General features: G+C 34.0%; 2 protein-coding genes across 2 annotated transcripts; both read left to right on the top strand.

The window, feature by feature from the left end:
• The first annotated feature begins 2,021 nt into the window (after positions 1-2,021).
• On the top strand, positions 2,022-4,661 carry LOC135845015 (leukocyte elastase inhibitor-like). The gene is made up of 6 exons (XM_065363455.1): positions 2,022-2,222; positions 2,337-2,423; positions 2,502-2,695; positions 2,824-3,030; positions 3,111-3,251; positions 3,902-4,661. The coding sequence occupies exons 2-6, from the start codon at positions 2,337-2,339 to the stop codon at positions 4,500-4,502; spliced, it is 1,230 nt and encodes a 409-aa protein (XP_065219527.1). The 5' UTR covers positions 2,022-2,222; the 3' UTR covers positions 4,503-4,661.
• A 4,506-nt stretch (positions 4,662-9,167) lies between these two features.
• Positions 9,168-18,032, top strand: LOC135845010 (leukocyte elastase inhibitor-like). Its single transcript, XM_065363443.1, has 5 exons — positions 9,168-9,611; positions 9,691-9,884; positions 12,643-12,855; positions 12,964-13,104; positions 16,715-18,032. Exons 1-5 carry the CDS (start codon positions 9,216-9,218, stop codon positions 17,391-17,393), a joined length of 1,623 nt encoding a protein of 540 aa, XP_065219515.1. The 5' UTR covers positions 9,168-9,215; the 3' UTR covers positions 17,394-18,032.
• Positions 18,033-24,036: the final 6,004 nt, after the last annotated feature.

Here is a 24,036-nt window from a genome sequence, read left to right as displayed (position 1 = left end):
GGTGACTGATACACCAGAATTCACCAGGATCCACCAGAACATAGAAAAGTCATATTTTATAGTCTGGTGACTTTTTCGTAACTGATTGATTTCACCAAGCAGTGGCCATATTTGAGCGATTTTGTACACCTGATAACTTCTGGTGAATTTTGGTGACTGATTCACCAGAATTCACCAGAATTCACCAGGATCTCCCAGAACATAGGAAAGTCATATTTTATACTCTGGTGACTTTTTTGTGACATATTCACCAAGCAGTTGTCTTATTTGAGCGACTTTGTACACTGGTGACTTCTGGTGAATTTTGGTGGCTGATTCACCAGAAGTCACCAGGATTCACCAGAACATAGAAAAGTCATATTTTATACTCTGGTGACTTTTTCGTGACAGCTTCACCAAGCAGTGGCCTTATTTGAGGGATTTTGTACACCTGGTGACTTCTGCCGACTTTTGGTGACTGATTCACCAGAAGTCACAAGGATTCGCCAGAACATAGAAAAGTCGTATTTTATACTCTGGTGACTTTTTTGTGACAGATTCACCAAGCAGTTGCCTTATTTGAGCGATTTTGTACACCTGGTGATTTCTGGTGAATTTTGGTGGCTGATTCACCAGAAGTCACCAGAATTCGCTAGAACATAGAAAAGTCATATCTTATACCCTGGTGACTTTTTTGTGACAGATTCACCAAGCAGTGGCCTTATTGGAGCGATTATTTACACCTGGTGACTTCTGGTGAATCATTGTGACTGATTCATAAATCACCAGGATTCACCAGAACATAGAAAAGTCATATTTTATTCCCTTGTGACTTTTTCGTGACAGATTCACCAAGCAGCAGCCATATTTGAGCAATGTTGTACACCTCACCAAAACATAAAAAAGTTGTATTTTATACTCTGGTGACTTTTCAGTGAAAGAAGTGGCCTTATTTTATTGATTTCGTACACTAGGTGACTTCTGATAAATCATTCATCAACATTCACAAGAAGTCACCAGGATCCACTAGCGCATAGAAAAGCGCTGTTTTATACCCTATTGACTTTTTGGTGACAGATTCACCAAACAGTGGCCATATCTGAGCGATTTTGTACACTTGTTGACTTCTGGTGAATTTTGGTTAATGATTCACCAGAAGTCACCAGGATTCCTCAGAACATAGAAGTGTCATATTTTATTGCCAGGTGACCTTTTTCGTGACAGATTCACCGAGCAGTGGCCTTATCTGAGCGATTTTGTGAACCTGGTGACTTCTGGTGAATCATTCACCAATGTTCTCCAGAAGTCACCAGGATTCACCAGAACATAGTAAAGCAATGTTTTATACCCCTTGTGACTTTTTGGTGGCAGATTCACCAAACAGTGTCCATATTTGAGCGATTTTGTACACCACCTGGTGACTTCTGGGGCATTTTTGTGACTGATTCACCAGAATTCACCAGTATTCACCAGAACATAGAAAAGTTATATTTTTATACTCTGGTGACTTTTTCGTGACATACTCACCAAGCAGTGGCCATATTTGAGCGTTTTTTACACCTGGCGACTCTGTTGAATCTTGATGACTGATTCACCAGAAGTCACCAGTATTCACCGGAACATAGAAAAGTCATCGCAATTTGATGCTTTTGGAAGTTTTGGAGCCTCCAGTGGGTACAAAAATTTCTCCAGAAATTTCAATTCGTTCTGGAAGAGCCAAAACTGAATTTTTGCACCTAGAATCCAATCATTAGCAGAACAATCTCTGTTATTCGCAAAAACGGCGCGCTATCAAAATTGTACAATATAAGATTCAAATACATAATTATTTAGAATCTGTCAACTGCGGTCAAATTTTCGACTTTAATGCTTTTATTTGCAATTGTTACATTTGCTAAAGTTGATTTTCCCCAAAACTTTTCATTCCAAATGACCTCAAATTTGCACATCATAATTGAACTTAACAGATACATCCTAATTAAAATGAAAAAATAAATAAATACCTAGGTAAGACAAAGACGTGACTTGAAGGGAAGCTGATACAAGAAATTTCCAAATAAATTACTCACAAGATTACGTTAACGTTTCTACAAAAACAGAGCTATTAATTACCAAATTAAGCCAATATATAACCTACCTACAAGTGCAAAAGCAAATCAGACACTTACATTGTTTTGCTTGGTTTCAAATGCGCGTGTATGGTGTTTGAATAACGAAACATAGACATAAAAAATTACTTCGAGGTAAGTTTTTCATTTTTTCTTCAAAATTCAATAAATTTGGTCCAAAATGATATTAATAATTAACTATTTAAGAACACGAATATTTACGTGTGTTTACTGTGTTTATATTATTAGATGAAGCTGCTAATTGCACTAATAATATTCGCTGCGAATGTTTGCGTATTTGCGCAATCTGATCCCGGTGAAGTGGAATTTTCTCGAGTAAGTTTTTAAAAAAATCATACAAAATATGATATTAAATACCTTTTTTGGCTCTATTGTATTGCGAAAATTTAACAGAATGTGAAGAAAAGTGTCAATAAAATGAACGCAGATTTTGCTAAAATACTAGTCGAAGACTTGGTATCTGAAAAAAACTTCATATTCTCACCTCTCAACATATACGGAGCTTTGGCGCTGGTGCATTTGGGCGCCACTGGCACTACCAAAAATGAGCTTTCAAACGCTTTGGGCCTTCCTGCTGAAGAAAACAGGTACGTGAAAAAATATTCTTTTCACTTTAGACAGAATGAGCTACGATGTTGAGATAATTTATGAGTAGTTCTTTTCGTAAAAGAATAAAATATAAATAGGATAACAATTTGGCCCTTTTATTGTGTAGATTGGCTGAAGCTCACGAAAAATTAGGAAAATTACTGAATGGCATTCAGCGGAATCTAACAGTGAGCATTGCTAATGGAATCTTCACTCGGAAAGGATTAAAACTCAAAGACACTTACACGAAAGGAACGGCAAATTATTATAAAAGTGAAGCTCAGCAAGTAGACTTTGCAAAAGGTGGAGATGAGCCAACGAATATCGTTAATAAGTAAGCTTTTTTCATCACGTATATCATCATTTTGGTATAATTACACTACAATAATGCGAAATCCATTATCATATTTATAGATGGATAGCGGACAAAACGAAAAATCGCATAACAAAAGTATTTAGTGGAGAGATTTCAAGAGATACGATTGTATTATTGGCAAGTGCAGTATACTTCGATGGAAGATGGTCCGACGGATTTCACAAATACAGAACCCAAACGTAAGAAAATAATTTTTACTGAATACTTAGTTGGTTATACATAGACATATCTACTTAAGTTCACTGTAATGATCTATGATAGATCATCTATCGTTAATCTTTTGAGACTCGAGAAGAATCTGACGGATGAAAATTATTGAAAAACTTCGTTATATGGGAGGAGTAGGTATAACTTCGTTAAGCAATCAAAATTTCATTTTGGAATTTGAGGAAATCTCAAAATGGACATTTTTTCTATCCGAATTTCCAAAATGAATTTTCGATGTAGGGACACGAAAATTTTTCGAAAAGTTTCTCTAGGTAATACCAATAAAAATCAGACAATTTTGAATAATATTTCACGTCAACAATTTTTAAAGTCAAAATCCAAAATTTTGAAAAAAAATAAAAAATGATTTTCTGCACAAGTTGTTACAATTACAAATGTGGGAGCGACACAATTTACAAATCGAAAAAAAATTGGTCAAAAATAAAGATAGACGGTGGAGATTTACATTAAAAAAAAAAAAAACATTTTAGAAATTGAGTTTCAAGGTCGTTGAAAGGTCCATTTTGAAATTTTTGCTTTGGAAATTCATTATATTAATTATCCAAAATGAACAAATCAGAAAAAGACATAAATTCAATGAAACACGAAAATTAAATTTCAGAAAAAATTTCAACACCGGAGACAAACAAATCCAAGTACCGACAATGAGCGCCAATAAATTAATCGGCTACGTCAACAATAAAGATTTGAAATTCGAAGCCATCAGTCTACCTTACTTGTACGGAGATTTCGCAATGCTAATCGTTCTACCAAACCGAGACCAATCAGTGAAAACTTTGGTGAATTCCCTCAAACCGGAACAAATCTCCGAAATAGTATCATCTCTCAAAAGGACTGACGTGATTTACCAAATTCCTCGTATGAAATTCCGTTGGTCTCGAGATATAAACGACATCCTCACGAAACTGGGAGTAAAACAGATGTTCAATAATGCCGAACTTGGAAATATGATGGATCTGAACAATATATTGATATCGAAAGTAACTCACGCGGCTGAAATTGAGGTTAATGAAGAAGGAACTGAAGCAAGTGCAGTAACGACGATTGAAATAGCATTATTTTCAGCTCAGAAAGAACCCATTCGTCGGTCACCGATTCTATTCCATGCAGATCGACCATTTTTATTTTCAATTTATCACCGAGATACGGGTATCATTTTATTTACTGGTGTGGTGCAAAATCCGGTCGAAGGGAATGCTTAAGAGTTTCACTTACACTTGAAAATGGGATTATAATTTTTTCAACATTTTTAAATTTTATCTTTCTGCCTATTCGATTATGATCCCAGACTTCGTTTTATGGTTGTATAAAAATAAAATTGTATTTCTTTCTAAATAAACGTTTTCATTATTGCAAGTCAATTGTATAGTTGCATAATAAATTCTTGCATGTACATAAAACGTTGCTAGTGATGGAAATAAATGGTTTTGAATAATCAAGTTATCGAATATTACCATGATACAAAATAAAATCTGGCAAAAATTATTCAAAATGTGATATAATGTTTCAAAATACGTAAAGTATGAAATTATTAGAAAATAACATGAAAAAATAACGCAAAAACCGCACTATCAAACAAAATTTGAATACAGTGGCCAACAAATTGGCAAAAACACCGAAAATCGTTGAAAAAAATAGCTGAAATGCCTAAAAAATTACCCAGAAAAACAGAAACAATTATTAATCTATGTAAAATGTAGAGGAAATGACGAAAAAAATTATCCAATCTCACATAAATAGGATAAGGCCATTGGCACATGATGAGTGGTTGAAAAAAAATAAGTTATGAAAAAAATCACCGAAATTTGTAACAATTTTGTCAGCAGTAAAATTTGAAATCTGCACTTGTGGACGAAAATTTGCATGAAAATGAAAAATACGAGATCGAAAAATTGACACACATGCATCATGAAAATTCTGTAAAATAATGCATAAAAATGTTAAAATGTACAAAAAATTGAAATGAAATAAAAATTCACAAAGCTCGTGCTCGATTCCTCCATCAAAAAAATTATCAACTTTGGTAATCAAAAGAGCACGAAAAAGTTACAAAAAAGTTACAAAACGTGAGAAAAACACTAAGTAATACCGAAAAAAAAAAATCACAAAAAAAACAATGGCAGGTGAGTACACTTCTATTAAATTTACCTACTTACCTAAAAAAAAAAAATACCCAAATTCAAATTTAGGTATATTCAACAATGAAACTCGATCGAGAATTGGAGCTTTAAAAATTTTGGCAAAAAGCGAAACTTTTGATAATTTTTGTGAGAAATTGAGACACCTACATCAAGACTTGGTAAAAAATTGAGAAGGTTTTCAAAAATCACCTATAATTTATAGCAAAATTACCTACTCCAAACTTTATAAAGTTCTTCGAAAAAAAAATACCGTTAAAAATTTCTTTAAATAACCAGAAAATTGGAAAAATTAGCGCAAAAATGAGTAAAAATGAAAAAAAAAGCATGTAGATTTATTATAAAAATTCTAAAACGCAAAAATTTAATTAAAAATGATGAAAAATATGCTCAATTTAAAGTAAAAACTACCAAAAATTGCTGAAAAATCAAAAGAAAAAATATCTCGAAAAAAAAATCATAATAGCAGGTATAGAATTGTGTAAAAATGTAGTGTACTTAAATAGAAAAAATTTATTAAAAATTCAAGAAATTAAACAAAATTTTATTAAAACTGTGTAAAACGATGAGAAAACAAATGAAAAATTACAAAAAAAAAAATCGAAAAACCGTAAGAGATAAAAATTCTTGAAGATGAAAAAACAAAAAAAAAATTAAGAGTAACACCAAAATTTATTAGCAAACTTTTTAATGCAATGTTCCCCACATTTTGAGTTTGACCAACTATGAGAAAACGTTCTCATTTTTTGGTAATTTTCATCAATTTTTCTGAGTTTTTACATCAATTTACAAAATTTTTACACTTCTTGTTGTTATATTTTTTTACTTCTAGTTTTACTAAAATTTCATTACTTTTTTTGTGTTTTAATGCCATTTTTAACTGAATTTGTGTCAAATTTTACATGAATTTTTTTGATTTTTTATTTGATGATTTTTTTTACTTTTTTTGTTTTTACATCATTTCATTATGTTATTCGAATTTTTTTAAACAAAATTTTGACCAATGCAATTTTCATCACATTTTAATGTGATTATTCATTAATTTTTGATAGTTTTCATCACCTTGAACGTTTTCTCTGGTGAGTTCAAGTCATTTCATATGTTTTCTATATCTTTTCATGCAATTTTTGACATGTTATCCTTCTGACCCTAGAAAATTCTTTTGAGTTTCTGGTGACTCCTTGGTGAATTCCGGTGACTTCTGGTGACACATTCACCAGTAGTCACCAAGTGAGTTTTCGACTTTATTTTAGGTGAATTTATGTTGAAATAATCATGAGAATGTCCTCAAATCCTTTGAACATTTTTTTGAGTGTCTGGTGACTCATTGGTGAATTCTGATGACTTCTGGGGGACACATTCACCAGAAGTCACCAAGTGATTTTTCGACTCTTTTAAAGGCGACTTTATGATGAAAAAATCACCACAATATCCTCCTGACCTTGGAAATTTTTTTGAGTGTCTGGTGTCACCAGAAGTCAACAAACTCTTTTAAAGGTGACTTTATTTATTTATTTATTTATTTATTTATTTTTTTTGTTCCTAACCACATTCACCAGAAGTCACCAAGTGATTTTTCGACTCTTTTAAAGGTGACTTTATGATGATAAAATCACCTCAATTAACCCTAGAAAATTTTTTTGAGTGTCTGGTGACTTCTGGTGCTGGTGACATTCACCAGAAGTCAACGAGTGAGTTTTCGACGTTTTTTTAGGTGAATTCATGATGATGAAATCACGAGAATATCCTCAGAGCCATTTGAACATTGTTTTGGGTGTCTAGGGACTCCTTGGTGAATTCTGGTGACTTCTGGGGACAGATTCACCAGAAGTCACCAAGTGAGTTTTCGACTTTATTTTAGGTGAATTTATGTAGAAAAAATCATGAGAATCAGAGAATGTCCTCAGAGCCTTTGAAAATTTTTTTGGGCGTCTGGTGACTCTCTGGTGAATTTTGGTGATTTCTGGGGATAGATTCACCAGAAGACACCGAGTAAGTTTTCGACTTTATTTAAGGTGAATTTATGTAGAAAAAATTATGAGAATGTCCTCAGAGCCTTTGAGAATTTCTGTGTGTCTGGTGACTCTTTGGTGAATCCTGGTGAAGTCACCAAGTGAGTTTTTGACTTTATTTAAGGTGAATTCATGTTGAAAAAATCATGAGAATGTCCTCAAAGCCTTTGAAAATTTTTTTTGGGTGTCTGGTGACTTTGGTGAATTCTGGTGATTTCTGGTGACAGATTCACCAGAAGTCACCGAGTAAGTTTTCGACTTTATTTTGGGTGAATTTAGGTGAATCCTGGATTTTGGTAATTTCGATTTATTTTAGTTTTTTTGAGGTTTTTATGTAATTTTAAAGTGTTTTTGCTGCTTTTTTCACGCATTTTTGATCAAATTTTGCACTATTCTGTTTTCAATGTTTGGTCAAATTTTACTCAAGTTTCATATTTTTTTGTTCATTTGCGCAGTAATTTTAATGCTTTAAGTTGTAGGTGTTTTTAAATCATTTCAACAACATTTAATGAATTTTACCTAAATTTTGACCAATCAGTCAAGTGAGGAATTGGGCAATTTTTATGCTTCGGTGAAAAAAAAAAGATGAACAAAATCGGTCCCTGAATATTCAAAATGTCTCCTCGTAAATTTTCCAAGCAAAATGTCTAGGTACATATTTCCCAAGTAATCACTGTTCAGTGACAGAAACGTGACGCGACAGATCACAAACAAACTAGGAACGGAAAAATATTAGCAAATATACGCTGTATTTGGTGCAAACCAAACGTTCAAATATGTACAATACATTTCGCAAATAACCTGTCGCAAAAATTTATTATTCCTCAAATATGGATGCCCTTCTATAAAACAAACAAGATAGGCAGAAGTATCAATGGCTTCCAAAAAAAAAAATATATATATATATGTAGGTAAACTTGAATTGGCATACGGGTGTACTCGTATTTCCCCATTGATGTCTGCGTCATCATCACTCTCACTTTCAAGGTGGCGTTATCAACACGTCACCATTAATATGTCATTATCAGGTATCAAAAGCGTGGCGCGAACGACGCGAGGCAGCTTCAATGAAGCGCGAAATACTCATTTTTGGGTACTGTGGGACGTCAATTGTCCTTCGCCAGAATCATAGTTCATATTACGACGTACTCTACTCGAACAACTGAACATGTACCTAGGTACCTACATAATCATGGACATTTACCCAGATAGATACCTGTACCGGTATATTTATTAAAATGAAAAACAAATAATATTGGTCAAAACCCGCATATGGCATCATCGAAAAAAAATTCGTATTTTTGGACATGAGAACATCTCGTAGACTTCCACCTTCATCACAGGTAGATCGATAGGGGCATTCAGATCAGCTGAGATCTGCTGGATTGTCCTCGAATCCTTCGTATTCGAGCTTTCAAAGGTTATAGGTATCCAGACAGATAGGTCTAGAGTTATGTTGCTCTGCTCTTAACACCAAATCACACACATTTCTCAAGCAAATACCATCGATAAAGTTGGTATGCATCTCTTTACATTATCTTATGTATACTACAAGAGTGTATCTTCTATAAGTTCCATCACGGTAATGGTAATATGCATATAAGTTAAAAGAATAACAAAAATTCTCGCCCATACACGTAGGTAATTACAACAAACTCGAAACCGGTTTCAAGTCATACCCAAGAGAAGGACGTGTGCCTGTGTATAGGTACCTAATACCTATCAGTCCGCAAATAACCAGAATACACACATACACATAGCATAAATGTACATAATACATTCATATACACTCGACGAAAACAAAAACACCGCTGATTGTACTATAAGACTATGCTTAAATAATAAATACGCGTTTGTCCACATTTACTCATTTTCGTTTGCTTTTTCATTATTTATTTCGATTGTTTGTCGAAGTCGAAGAGATCGCCAGTCGCGCCGGAAATGTGACTTTTTAAGAAAAAACCAATTTCGCACTCGAAAACCTCATCTGCTCGTACCTCTAAGTTCGTTTTCTTCATTCGCGCTGTTCGAAACATACACACGTTCGTATCTAATAATGACAGCAGCAGCCATGAAATTTGTACTTGTTGCTTTGTTGATAACAACACTGGGCTCGATACAAGTAACCAGTCAAACGTTAGGTGGTGATAACATCAAGCAGGTAAGATGGTTTTAAAATTATTTCCCAAAGTCGGATGTACGTATTTCCATCTTACGTGATTATATTTTGTTCATTATAGAAACTGGAAAATGGAATTACCGATTTTACAGTCAAGTTGAATGAATTATTTCACAAAAATTCCGGCCCCGAAGAAAACGTTCTGTTCTCGCCGATAAATATTTACGCTGCTTTAGCTCTAACTCATCTGGCAGCCGATGGCGATACTCTGAATGAAATTTCAACCGTGTTGGGACTGCCTTCCAGTAAAGAAGAGTAGGTATTTATTTTACCGTGTATTTAGTCTGTTAGGCAACTGCAGAGACAGCGAAGCTCGATTGTGCCTTTCGTGTTTTGAAAGACTTGTTTGTAGAGCTATAAATTCTTGGAGTTGATTTTTCAATAGTCCAATACAGGTCGTAAACAATTTGGTTCAACCCAAGCCAGAACAGGGCATTCAAAAAAATCACCATAAGTAAACCTATATTCTTTCCCAAATTCGGACAAAAAGCGCTGAAGTATCATTCCAATTCTGAAACTGGTTCGATGATTCCTCAACAGGTGTTCTAAGATTCTTCCAGTTCCAGAATTTAATTTAAAAAAAGTCTCACAACAAAAATTGATAAAGACATTTGCATTTCGAAAGGTTTCAGTTTCCTCGTCTTTGAAAAGAGCATTCCAAGGCCCAATACTATTTTGCTTTTGACCTGTCCGTGTCTTCGTCTCTGAGAGTCCATCCTACCGCAGGAATTCCCATCAATTCTTGTAATCGTAGTTTTGTTCAACAGTCAAGCTAGTACACAAACCGCACAGACACATTAGGCGTACAAAAAATACCAAAATAGTAATTTTGAAAACGAAAGTGAATCTTCTTAACTTGTATTTCGATCTAGGTAATTAAATTATACGAGCAATTTATTCTTCGAAGCAAAACCAGTTATTTTTTGAAGTCTGCGGTTGAGTTGGCTTCAATGGTTTCATGGTTTGTGACTAGAATTCAAAGAGAAGGCAAGTAGAAAAAAATTAACATAAGCTCATCTAAAGCGTAAATGGATTTTGAGGGATTGCCAAGTTATTTTTAGGAAAGAAGGAAAATTGCTATCATTGCTCCCAAAGCCCCCTTGAGACAGATAGAATGAGGTTTGATTTAATTTTCAGAACTTGAGAAAATCTGTTTATCGCGTTTTTAGGGCTTAAACTCATTTTTTTTCAAACAAAAAAGCTCAAAACAGCAACCAAAAAGTAACCAAAGAAAGTTACAAAATGCGACAAAACATTTTAATGTCGTAAAAAAAACTGCAGAATTACGAATTAAAATGTTTTGGTATTTAATTCTAAAAGGTTGAATTATTTTGAAACCTTTTCATTAAAAATTGAGACATTTTGAAATTTTTTGGCAACAAAGAGGATTTTTGCAATTTCAAGCAATAAAACGAGACTGACAATTTTAATAAAATGAATCGTATAGTCCGGTAAAAAAGCGAGACTTCGGGACAATTTTTTTTAAAAAAGTAAAAAGAAATTTGACAGTTTCAATAAAAACTAAAAATGTAGGACTTTTTGGAAATATTCTGGCAAATAAGCGAAACTTTTGAATAATTTGGAGAGGAGGGGAGGCGGTGGAAAAATAGACAATTTTAGCAAAAATCAGAAATTTTTGAGTCAGGCAAAGAAATTTTTCGAATTTTTTTTCAAGAAGTATGATTTGCTTTCTTTGTAATTTTGGGAAATTTTAGGTTAAAAAGCGAGACTTTTTTTTGGCAAATAAACAACTTTGGGAAAAAGAATAACTTTTTATTTTATTATTTATTTTTTTGTAGAAAAACAGAGAAATGTTGGTATTTTGACCAATTTTCCGGTTAAAAAGTGAAACGTTTTTGGAATTTCTTTTGAAAAAAAGTGGAACTTTTGGGTATAATTTTCAAAAAAATCAACACTTTCTTGAATTTTTCGCAAAAAGTGACGATTTTTAGCAAGAAACGAGACTACTTAGAAATTCTGACGAAATTTTTGGCAGAAGAGTAGATTTTGACAATTTCATTAAAAAGCAATAAAAAAATTACATGTATTTTCGATACTTAATTTGAGAAAGAACTAATTTTAGTAGGTAACCAAAATCGCAGAAAAAGTAAATTACTTTTATTTAGTAACTTTAGTGACTTGACTTATTCTTCGAAAGTAAACGAGTACGAGTCCCGAAAGTGGTAAAACAAATAAAAGATTTTGATGTAGAAAAAAATCATCGAAAAAAACATTTTTGCAAAACAAGTTTTTGGTAATAAAAAGTTTGTTTTTTCAAAAACTTTGGGCAAAGTGAGATTTTTACAATTTCTGGCAAAAAAAGCGACACATTAGGACAAGTTTTGAAAAAGAACGAGATTTTTTGGAATTCTTTTCAGAAAAAAACTTGGATCTTTAGCCATGTTTAGCAGAAAAAAAATGCAAAATTTCGACAAGTTTTGTAAATAGCAGGGCTTTTTTCGAGTTACATATTGGCAAAAAGTGGTACCTGACCTACCCTACTTTATAGAATTTGTTGGCAAAAAGTGTGGCTTTTTGGGTAATTTTTCTGGGGAAAAATGATAGAGCGAGATTTTTTTATTAAAGAGAGAGACTTCGACAATTTTAGCAAAAAGCAAGACTGTTGGGCAAATTTTTGTCAAAAAAGTTGAGCAATATTGCAATTTTTTAATAAAAAGCAAAACATGGCAATTTTGACCAAAAAATCACAATTTTTGGAAAAAATGAGATTTTTCAGCATTTTGCTAAAAAGCGAGAAGTTTTGTCAACTTTTCGAAAAAAGCAGGACTTTTCTCTATTTTGGGCAATTTTTAACAATTCCTGGCAACAAAGCAAGACTTTTAAGTACTTTTTAGGAAAAAATTAGATTTTTTGGAATTTTCTTCGAGAGAATACAAATTTGAGCAAGCAAGAAATGAGTCTTTTTTTCGAGATTAACTCAGGAAAAAAATGGCAAACAATTCTCATCCAAGAAACACCGCATTTCTAATAATTTCACGTTTCTTTTTCGCAGATTACAACCAGTGCATGAAAACGTAGGAAAACTTATGAAACGAATCCAAAATTCGCGAAAAACCGAAATCATCATAGCCGACAGCATCTTCGTTCAAACCGGAACGCCTTTCAAAGTCGCATATTTAAATCAAGCTAGTTCCTATTATAAAGCTGACATAGCCACTGTGAACTTCAAAGATCATGAAAGTAACGCTACAGAGATCATCAACAGGTAAAGCTACAACTTTATTTTCTTCGTAATGGATTAGGTACCTACGTATTTGATTCTTCAAAATCAAAATCCACTCATAATGTTACCTACGTTTGCTTTGTACAATAGGTGGATTTCGCATAAAACCAAAGGACGAATTCCGAGCTTGTTCACGGTGCCATTGCCAGTAGACACGATGATTCTGATCGCGAGTAGTTTATATTTCAGCGGATCTTGGCAGAATCAGTTTCCTCAGCATCTCACTGCGGTGTAAGTTTGACAATTCTATACACCTCTGAATGTTCATCATCAGCTTTTACTAGATGAGCTCGGGTTGCTGCAATTTCAAAATTTTCATATTTTTGGGAGAGGCTTCAAAAGTTTGATTGGTGTGAAATTTTAATATTTCAAGGTCAATTTCGTAAAAATTGCTTTGTAGCCCAGGAGGAGAGGGAATCAAAAAATGACCCCAAAGTATACAATCAGCAAAAATTCCAAGAGCTAAATTTTTTTTCGATTTCTGGAGAATTTTTAAGAACTTAATTTTGGCTTATTTCTGAAGGGGAAAAAATTCAAAAAAATGTGATCAAAATATGAATATTAAATGCGGAAATTCAGTTCGTATCCCACTTTCGACCTCCCGAATCAATTGGTGATGGTTTCGAATCGTTCTGGAGTCCCCAGCAAATTTTCGGATTTTCCAATTTTTTTTGGATTAAAACTGACAACAAAAAATTTGAAAATTATGTACCTAAATCGATCGAAAGGGTAATAAAGAATGGAAAACTCGAGTTTATAGGTCCTGAATTTCTATATTCACTCGACTTACAGCGTTTTTTCAAAAAGTGGTAAATCCGAAAATCCACTGGAAACTCCAGCACGATTTGAAATTATCATCAATCGACTTGGGAAGTCGAAAATCAGGTACAAACCAAATTTCAGCCATGTCCATTATTTGAACAAATTTTTGATATTTTTAAAATAAAAAATTAACCGAACGTGAATTTTGAAAAAATGTCAAAAAATTGAAAAATAATGAATTCCAGCATTTGACATTTTTACTGCAGGTGTATTTTGAATACCCCTTTAGATTCCTTTTCTTACGGTTCAAAATTTTTTTGCGTTGTTGGGGATACACTAATTTCATCATTGTGACGATTAAAATAAATTTAAAAAATAACATTCAAATTCATTGGGCCCAAAGTACGTACTCACATTCGACGTATCATTCCACATTTTCATGATTTTCGGAGATTTTTTCAAAATTGAACAAATTGGACAACAAACAATTATGTGCTTTTTTCATCAATTTGCAAATTTCAAAAAAATGAAAAAAATTGAAAGTTTTTACCAATTTTTCTTGATTTGTCAAAATTGGCAAAAACAGAGTTACAAAATATTTTCCTAGTTTCAAAAATAATATCTTTCGATGTTTGGGCAAAATTCATGGGAAATATTTAAGAAGAAAAAATTTTCAAAACACCCAGAACCCAAAAATGATCTCAGATTTTCATGGCAATGGCCTATTGATCGAGACAAAATCTGAAATACTATATTTTGGAACTGGGCCATTTTTCCCAAAATAAACTGAACATGGGATGAAGGGAAAAGCACGATTTCTTTGAAAATCCCCCCTCTTTGAAAACTCATATCTCCCTTCCACAAACACCTCCGGTTTTAAATAAATCTGGTTGAAATCCTACACAGGGCATTCGAGAGCCAATGTGGGCCTGGTGCAAATATAATTTGGCCCCATTTCTAGAGACGAAACTTTATAGAGGGTTTTCAAGAGGGGAGGGGAGGAGGTTCGACTGAAAATTTGCCGACCGATAATGAGGGAAAATGCCAATTTTGCCGATTATTTTCCTTTTCTGTTTTGGATTTTTGGGGGCTCAAATATGAATTTTTTGAACGATTTTTTCACTCGAGCAAAATCTTTAGTAAATGTGTGTTTTGAGAATAGTCCGTCATATGACAATAGGAGTAATTGCACCCCCCCCCCCCGCCGATCCTCCGGGACAATTTTTTTCTTAAAGGGGACATCCTAAGGAACATTTTAAAGCAAACTTGCCCAAAAAAGTTGGCCTTACTTACAAAATGGCGGCCATTTTGATTGACAGGTAAGCCGAAATCGCAGATTTTGCGTTTCAACATAGGACTTGCACGAAATTTTTCAAACCTTACAAAGGTAGATCGAAAGATTATGCAAAAATTTATCACCTGTCAAAATTTCAAGTGCTAAAGTGCGTTTTTCGATTTTTGGTGAATTTTTGAAAATCCAATTTAGGCCAAAAATGAGGGAAAAAATCAAAATTTTACCAAATTGACCAAGAATGCTGAAATTTGGGATATACCCTATTTTCGACATGTCAAATCGATTGAAAACAGTTTCAATCCGTTTTGAGTAGTTCTGGAGCCTCCAGCAGATTTTTGAAACTCGAAATTCCCACAAAATTCCATCAAATTGGAGTTGTAAAGCTGAAATTTATTCTAAAAACTAATTTTAATACGCTACGAAGTACTGCAGGTGAATTTCAAGTCGTTTTGGAGCCTCCAGCGACTTTTTGAAAATTTCTGAAGCCTCCAGCAGATTTTTGAAACTTTGAATTTTCACAAAATTTCATCAAATGAAGATGGAAAGCTGAAATTTACTCTACACTCCAATTTTAACACCCTCTGAAGACGACTTCAGGTGGGTTCAAGTCATTTTAGAGCCTCCAGCGACTTTTTTGAAAATTACTGGAGCCTCTAGTAGATTTTTGAAACTTGAAATTCTCGCAACATTAATTGATCAAATGGACTTAGCAAGCTTGGTGGTTTCAAATGGTTTTGAAGCTTCCAGCTACTTGTAGGAAATTTCAATTTTCCAAAAAAAACGCCATCCATACAACCTTTTAAAAAGTCGCTGGAGGCTCCAAAATGACTTGAAATCCACCAGCAGTCAACTTCGTAGCGTATTAAAATTAGTTTGCAGAATGAATTTCTACTCTCCATCTCAGTTTGATGAAATTTTGGAGAAATTTCAAGTTTCAAAAATCTGCTGGAGGTTCCAGTAATTTTCAAAAAACTTGCTAGAGGATCTAAAGTGACTTGAACCCACCTGAAGTCGTCTTCAGAGGGTGTTAAAATTGGAGTGTAGAGTAAATTTAAACTTTCCATTTCCATTTGATGAAATTTTGTGAAAATTCAAAGTTTCAAAAATCTGCTGGAGGCTTCAGAAATTTTCAAAAAGTCGCTGGAGGCTCCAAAACGACTTGAAATTCACCTGCAGTACTTCGTAGCGTATTGAATTTAGTTTTCACAATAAATTTCAGCTTTACAACTCCAATTTCATGGAATTTTGTGGGAATTTCGAGTTCCAAAAATCTGCTGGAGGCCCCAGAACTGCTCAAAACGGGTTGAAACAGTTTCCAATCGATTTGGCATGTCGAAAATAGGGTATATCCCAAATTTCAGCTTTCTTGGTCAATTTGGTAAAATTTTGATTTTTTCCCTCATTTTTGGCCTAAATTGGATTTTTAAAAATTCACCAAAAATCCAAAAACGCACTTTAGCACTTGAAATTTTGACAAATGATAAATTTTTGCATGATCTTCCGATCTACTTTTGTAAAGTTTGAAAAATTTCGTGCAAGTCCTATGTTGAAACGCAAAATCTGCGATTTCGGCTGACCTGTCAATCAAAATGGCCGCCATTTTGTAAGTAAGGCCAACTTTTTTCGGGCAAGTTTGCTTTAAAATGTTCCTTAGGATGTCCCCTTTAAGAAAAAAGTTGTCCCGGAGGATGGGGGGGGGGTGCAATTACTCCTAATGTCATATGCCAGACTAACGCACATCGAACACGAATATTCACTAATCAGCATTTTCCTTTATTTTTCCAGCGAGAAATTCAACACCGGCATAAAAGAAATCGAAATCCCCATGATGACGCACAAGAAAGACGTACCATACTCGAATAATCCTTCTTTACAGTACGAAGCGATAAATTTAAAATACTACGGAAACGAGCTATCGATGTTCTTCGTGCTACCTTACGCCAACCAAACGCTGAAAAACCTGACTCAGCATTTAACCTCGGACCAACTACGTAACTTGATCAACGAAACCACCGAAGACAGTATGAACGTGCATTATAAAATACCTCAATTCAAATTCAAATCGCAACGTAAAATCAACGACTATCTCTCCGCTCTCGGACTAAAATCATTATTCGAGCACGCCAAGTTGACCAATATGATCACCAACGTGGACGTTAAAGTATCCGAAGTGGTGCACGCGGCCGAAATCGAAATCCACGAAAAAGGCACCATAGCCACCGCAGTGACCACCTTGTCTTTCGTACCCCTTTCGTTACCCGTTCCATTGAGCGAAACTATTCCGTTCTATTTGAACCGTCCTTTCATGTTTTTCATTTATCATTTCGATACGAAAACCATCCTGTTCAGCGGACTGGTCTATAAACCGGTGGAAATTGAGAAACCGAGATCTCCGCTACCATATCCCAAGCATCAGTCACCTTACTACAATCGTCGTACGCCTTATAGGTCTTCGTATGCTTGAACTTGAGCGGCATTGTTTGGTCTTCCCTTCCGGCTAATTGGGCGAACTATTTTGCTGAAATTTCCGCTCCACTTCTCCTCCGTCATTGAATAAAATATTCTTCGCCGCCGGTGGCACTCGCGATGAGCTTTAAAGGCTATCTGCTCGTCCGAGTCTAATTAGCCGTGAAGGCAGACGCGTTGATCTTTAACCCAATTTATCTAGTTTTTTTTTCTTCTCATTCATTTGTCTCGATCCTTATCGCCATATCTTCCATACCACGCATCGTTGAGCCGATAATCGTATCGTCGATAGTTATTTTAGTTATTTTCTTTGTTTCGAGGTGTCGACGCGATGACAATTTTACATGAATAATGCATTTTCAGACTCTCATCATATCCATACATCGCGTCGCGATTGGGCAATTAACCCTACCCTACTGTTTTTCCTTTCAATCGTGAACGTCGAATTACTCATTTTAGCATTTCGTAATACCTATACCTATTACCTATTTACCTACATGTATGTATTATACCCACATTTGACATAATCCTCATGGTATAGGCATCTACTGGTATTATTATAAGTTTTGTTTCTTTTTTTATACAATTATACGTATACATTACGAATAAATATTCATGCATTGTTATTGTGTAAAAAGTTGTACCTGCTTTTATACTACGACAAGCGGGTCGAATTTTTTAGCTGTACGAGTTCTAAAAAAAGTGTATGAAATAATTTTGAAAACTCAAAGCACCCAAAAGAATACAAGAGTGGATCACGAGTGATTTGTAAGTTGATGGTTGTATGTCGATCAGAACTCAGAGGGGCACGAGAAACCAAAACTTTCTCTTTGGAAATTGAAAAAACAAAAATTCAAAATAAAAAAATAGGGAAAGGGAAGGGGTTGATAAGATTCTTCAGCGTTGCTCAATGTGACGAAAGTCTTTGGGGATGACGAGAATTATTCAAAAAACGTGAAAAAATTTATAAATTTTTTTGATTTTTTCACTACCTCAAAATGAGTTTTCTTTGATTCAACCGTAACTTTTTCAAGGGTGTAAAATAAGGGAATCACCATACAGGTTTTAGTCGTCGTTGAGTAAGTCGTGTACTGCTACATGACGTCAATTTCAGTTCTTAATACGTAGTTATGTAAGGCAATATGTTCAGTTGAATCGTATTTAAATTAACGTATTTTCTCATAATAAATTCTCACATTAATCAAGAACAATCAACTTACTCGCAATTATGAATTTTTACTCACCTGAAACAAAAAAACAAAATACAATTGCTGATTAGTGGACTGAAAATTAATTACCAATAATGATTAATATTCATAATTTAAAATGCAGAGACTTTAAATGCATACTTCCTAAATAAATGTATTTCAGCGTCAAAAAACTGAAAATTAGCACTCAAATTATTGATATTGACGAGCTTAGTAAAGCGTGTTTAACAACGAAGAGAAAAAAACATGATGTGGGTCTAATAAAGGGAGGAGGGTCAGTTCTATTGAAATTTGATGGAGCTTGAAAACATCGCCACATGATTTCAATATCTCAATAACAAGTAAAAACTAAAAAATGTCAAGCTTCCAAATTAATAATTTACTTCTTTCCCCTCCAACGAGCACTCTGCTCAAATACTCCTGAATTGCATAAAAATGAACTAGGAGCTTCTCTAATACATAGCTAATCAAAAGATCAGGGTCATTTCACGTCAATTCGATCAAGAAGTGGTAGGGGGTTCGGCGATTTTTTTGACATTTTTCCTGTGGAAAAACCTTCCGATGGGATGACCAATGGCGTAAATCGCAGCCCTCTGGCCCATTTTTAAAGGCAGCCAGGGGGTGTCAAAGTTTTCAGTGAACCTAAAATATCATCTATTTCAGCAGAGGATTACTCGATAACCGCGATACCTACCAAAATGGAACTTTTTCCCATAGTTAGGGATTTTGAAAGGCTTTTTGATGATATCATGAAAATCAGTGTTGCCACTTTTTTTCGTACAAAAAATTAGCTCCAAAAGTTTCAAAACGTAGTTTTCATATCGTTCCGACTCTCAAAAATTCTGGAAAAAAATGTTATGGACAACTTTTCATGCTGAACAACATATTAAAAAATTGGGATGGCACCATGTTGCAAAGTCGATTTAAAAAAATTAAAAGTTTGAGAAAAAATGCGATTTTTTGATTCAAAACATGATAAAAAGTTTTGATACGTGAAGTTGACCCATTTGACCCCTATTTTTACGTATCTGTTGAAAAAGTTGAAAAAACCCTTTCACTCGATGAAATGAACTCCTCACAAAAAAATCAAAATTCAAAAAATAAACAAATTTCAATTTTTTTGGTGAGTGTGATTTTTATCAACTTTTTCATGAAATACGTCAGAAAGAGGTCAAAATAAGACAACTGAATAAATTTAAACTTTTTTTGATGTTTGGAATTGAAAATTGAATCTTTTCGAATTTTTGATTTTTTTTGTGAGGAGTTCATTTAATCGAGTGAAAGGGTTTTTTCAACTTTCAACAGATAAGTAAAAATAGGGGTCAATTGGGTCTACTTCACTTATCAAAACTCTTTTTCATGTTTTAAATCAAAAAATCGCATTTTTTCGCAAACTTAGAATTTTTTTAAATCGACTTTGCAACATGGTACCATCCTAAGTTTTTAATATGTTGTTCACAATAAAAAGTTGTCCATAATATATTTTTTTCAGAATTTTTGAGAGTCGGAACGACATGAAAACTACGTTTTGAAACTTTTCGAGCTAATTTTTCGTACAAAAAAAAGTGGCAACCCTGATTTTTATGATATCACCAGAAAACCTCTCAAAACCCCTAACTATTGGAAAAAGTTCCATTTTGGTAGGTATCGTGGTTATCGAGTAATCCACTGCTGAAATGGATGATATTTCAAGTTCACAGAACATTTTGATACCCCCTAACAGCCTTTAAAAAAGGGCTAAAGGGCTGCGATTTGCGCCATCGGTCATCCCTTCAGAAGGTCACAGGGAAAATTTCAAAAAAAATCGCCAACCACCCCCCCTCCTTTCAACTTCTTGGTCGAATTGACGTGGAATGACACCCCCCTCCCCCCGCATCGCTCGGGCCAGTTTATTATTTTTTTTTATTTCAAAATCAAAATTTTTAAGCAAGTGCAAGTACGTATAAATATTCAAATTTTATTTCAAAATTGTGGTGTAAAAAATAAATTCATCGCAAAAAAAAATAGTCTTTCACCTCTCAAAATACCCACGAATTTTCGAATTTTTTTACTCTCGTTTCGCTCGATCCTCTGTGTTTCATTTTCAAATTAAGATCAATCTTTTATAAAAATCTATTGGCTATTGAAATTTTGAGAAATGTTCAAACCAAAAAAAACACACTTTTCACCTTGAAAAACATCGTTTTTCTACTTCTTGAAACTAGCTTTCGCTCTCACTACTCTCGTGCCTGTTTGCTTTTCATTTTCAAAATTTAAATTTTTAAAACACATTGTGTTTTACTTCTCGAAATACGAATTTTTTTGAAGCTTTTGCCCTCAAATTTGCTCAGGTCAATTTCTATCTCTTTTCTAAACCACGTAAAAACCTAAAAATGTCGAGTTTCAAAATTAATAAATAACCTCTTTCCCCTCCAACGAGCGCTCAGCTCAAATTTAAAATGTTTTTTGACAAATTTTGGGCTTTAAAATAATCTCCACTATCCATAGTCAATTCTAATTACACTTATTAGCTTATCTTGAAAAAAATTATCACCGAAGTGTCATGTTTCAAAGAGAAAAGTTGATATTTTAAGGGCACAGGGAAAGAACGGCATAACTTCTTTTTTTTAATGCTATTTGATGCATTATGACATGCACTTTCAAATGAACCAAATGGAATTTTAAAAAAATTGAAAAAAATCAAGTTATGCCGTTCTTTCCCAGTACCCTTCATTTTTAAAACTCCTGAATTGCACAAAAATGAGCTTGGAGCTTTTCAAATGGCTGAAACGTAATGACAAGCGAATACCAAGATCATCAAAAGAGCATATTCAAGTTGAACAAAAAAAATAAACATTTTCAAAATTGATTTTTGAAACGTTGAGCTTTTATTCGAGGATGAAGAGGGGTGAAATTTCCCCATTGAGGTTTATTTGGCAACCATTTTTTACAAGACTCTATCAATTTCCAACAAAAAAAATTGAATTTTTTTCAAATTTTTCAAATTTTGAAGCTTTTAGCTCTCACCACTATGAGTCAACACCTGAGGATTTGAAATTTCTCCTACGCGTCTTATTGAGAACATTGTCCACAATTCTTACTTCATTTTTCAACATTTGGTTGACACATTGACTTTTTTAGCGCCAAAAAATAACGCAGCATTACTATAAAAATGCTGAAAAAATTTAAAAGCATTCTCCGGACCATTCCAAGCCTCTCAAGTCTCAGTCGGCAAATCAGATATCAAGAATATTCATTTCAATTCAGCTTGGTTTAGGTTAATGTCCTGTTCAAGTACCACAATCCAATATGCTCACAATCTTAATCAACACGAAAGAAGAATAGTGTTATAAAATGAGTATAAATTCAACCCACATTCGAACTGCGAAGAATCATTAAGTCGATGAGTAACACAAAAGTTATAACGGACAAACAACTTTATCAATAACGAGAGCGAAAATAAATCACTTCTCATTATCATTATCGTTATCAGTCGAGAAAATTGCATCGAATTACACGGTTTTATCAAAACATATACCTGTGAGTATCAAATTTTGATAAGCAACTACGTGATGTATTCCTATAAACTGAATGTGTAAAGCATTCAGGTGATGGTTAATAGGCATGAAAATTCGTCTAAAGACGTGTAATCTGACAACTAAGTAGAAATTCGATAGGTAAAGAAAAACAGTGAAGTTGAATTTCTACCAAAAAGAGTAATTTCACACACAATAACCCAATCATTCGATTTCAAAATGGAACATCGCATTCAACAATTTCGTCGCAGGATTCTAAATAATGACTAAAAATATCCACCAATTGAGTACTTGCAAATGAATACCAAGTTTAATCAAATTTTGATTTCAAAAACAAATCTGAATTTCCAAAAATTCACAGCTCAATAATTTTCAAAATTTTCCACAATAACTTAGAATTTTTTTTAAATTCAAGAAGCATAAATCCCCTTCCGCGACGATTTTCTGAGACAACTTTTTTCTTGAAGGCAGACATTCTAAGGTAAATTTTAAAGCAAACTTGCCAAAAAAAATTTAACCCTGCCAACAAAATGGAGACCATTTTGATTGACAGGTCAGCCGAAATCACAGATTTTGCTTTTCAACTTGAAATCGCACGAAATTTTCTGAACTGGACAAATCTAAATCGAAAGCGCAAGCAAAAATTAATCACCAGCTAAAATTTCAAGTGCTCAAGTGCATTTTTAGATTTTTTCGAATCTTTTGAAATCAATTGGGCCAAAAATGAGGAAAAAAATCAAAATTTTACCTAATTGACCCAGAAAACTGAACTTCAAGATATACCCTCTTTTAGACCTGCAAAATCGATTGAAATTGGTTTCAAACCGTTTTGAGCAGTTCTGGAGCCTCCAGCAGATTTTTGAACCTGAAAATTTCCACAAAATTTCATCAAAGGACATTGAAAATCCTAAATTTACGCTGCACTTCGACTTAAACACCCTATTAAGTCGACTGCTGGTGGGTTCAAGTCATTTTGGAGACTCCAGCGACTTTTTGAAAAAAATTATGGAGCTTCCGGTAGATTTTTGAAACTTAAATTTCATCAAATTGAGTTGGAAAGCCGAAATTTATTCTGTAAACTAATTTCAATACCTTATGAAGTCGATTTCAGGTAGATTTCAAGTCGTTTTGGAGCCTCCAGCGACTTTTTGGAGACTACTGGAGCCTCCAGCAGATTTTCAATGCTTGAAACTTCCATAAAATATTACCGAACAGAGTTGGAAATCTGAAATTCACTCTGCACTCCGACTTATACACCCTATTAAGTCGACTGCTGATGGGTTCAAGTTATTTTGGAGACTCCATCGACTTTTTGAAAATTTTTTTGGAGCTTCCAGTAGATTTTTGAAACTTAAATTTCATCAAATTGAGTTGGAAAGCCGAAATTCATTCTGTAAACTAATTTCAATACGTTATGAAGTCGATTGCAGGTAAATTTCAAGTCATTTTGGAGCCTCCAGCGACTTTTTGGAAACTACTGGAGCCTCCAGCAAATTTTCAATGCTTGAAACTTCCATAAAATATTACCGAACAAAGTCGGAAATCTGAAATTCACTCTGCACTCCGACTTAAACACCCTATTAAGTCGACTGCTGGTGGGTTCAAGTCATTTTGGAGACTCCAGCGACCTTTTGAACATTTTTTTTGGAGCTTCCAGTAGATTTTGAAAATTAAATATCATCAAATTGAGTTGAAAAGCCGAAATTCATTCTGTAAACTAATTTCAATACGTTATGAAGTCGATTGCAGGCAGATTTCAAGTCGTTTTGGAGCCTCCGGCGACTTTTTGGAAACTACTGGAGCCTCCAGGAGATTTTCAATGCTTGAAACTTTCATAAAATATTACCGAACAGAGTTGGAAATCTGAAATTCACTCTGCACTCCGACTTAAACACCCTATTAAGTCGACTGCTGATGG

Source organism: Planococcus citri, chromosome 4, assembly GCF_950023065.1.
Source record: "Planococcus citri chromosome 4, ihPlaCitr1.1, whole genome shotgun sequence".
Taxonomy (NCBI): domain Eukaryota; kingdom Metazoa; phylum Arthropoda; class Insecta; order Hemiptera; family Pseudococcidae; genus Planococcus; species Planococcus citri.
This window is presented reverse-complemented; position numbering and strand designations above follow the sequence as displayed.

What these genes read in the sequence shown, in the direction of transcription:
- LOC135845015 (XM_065363455.1), top strand. Translation starts at nt 2,337, where the DNA reads ATGAAGCTGCTAATTGCACTAATAATATTCGCTGCGAATGTTTGCGTA. An exon ending in CTTCCTGCTGAAGAAAACAG is followed by an intron (nt 2,696 to 2,823) that starts GTACGTGAAAAA and finishes TTTATTGTGTAG; the next exon opens with ATTGGCTGAAGCTCACGAAA. An exon ending in CCAACGAATATCGTTAATAA is followed by an intron (nt 3,031 to 3,110) that starts GTAAGCTTTTTT and finishes TCATATTTATAG; the next exon opens with ATGGATAGCGGACAAAACGA.
- LOC135845010 (XM_065363443.1), top strand. Translation starts at nt 9,216, where the DNA reads ATGTACATAATACATTCATATACACTCGACGAAAACAAAAACACCGCT. An exon ending in GTGGTGATAACATCAAGCAG is followed by an intron (nt 9,612 to 9,690) that starts GTAAGATGGTTT and finishes TGTTCATTATAG; the next exon opens with AAACTGGAAAATGGAATTAC. An exon ending in CCTCAGCATCTCACTGCGGT is followed by an intron (nt 13,105 to 16,714) that starts GTAAGTTTGACA and finishes TTATTTTTCCAG; the next exon opens with CGAGAAATTCAACACCGGCA.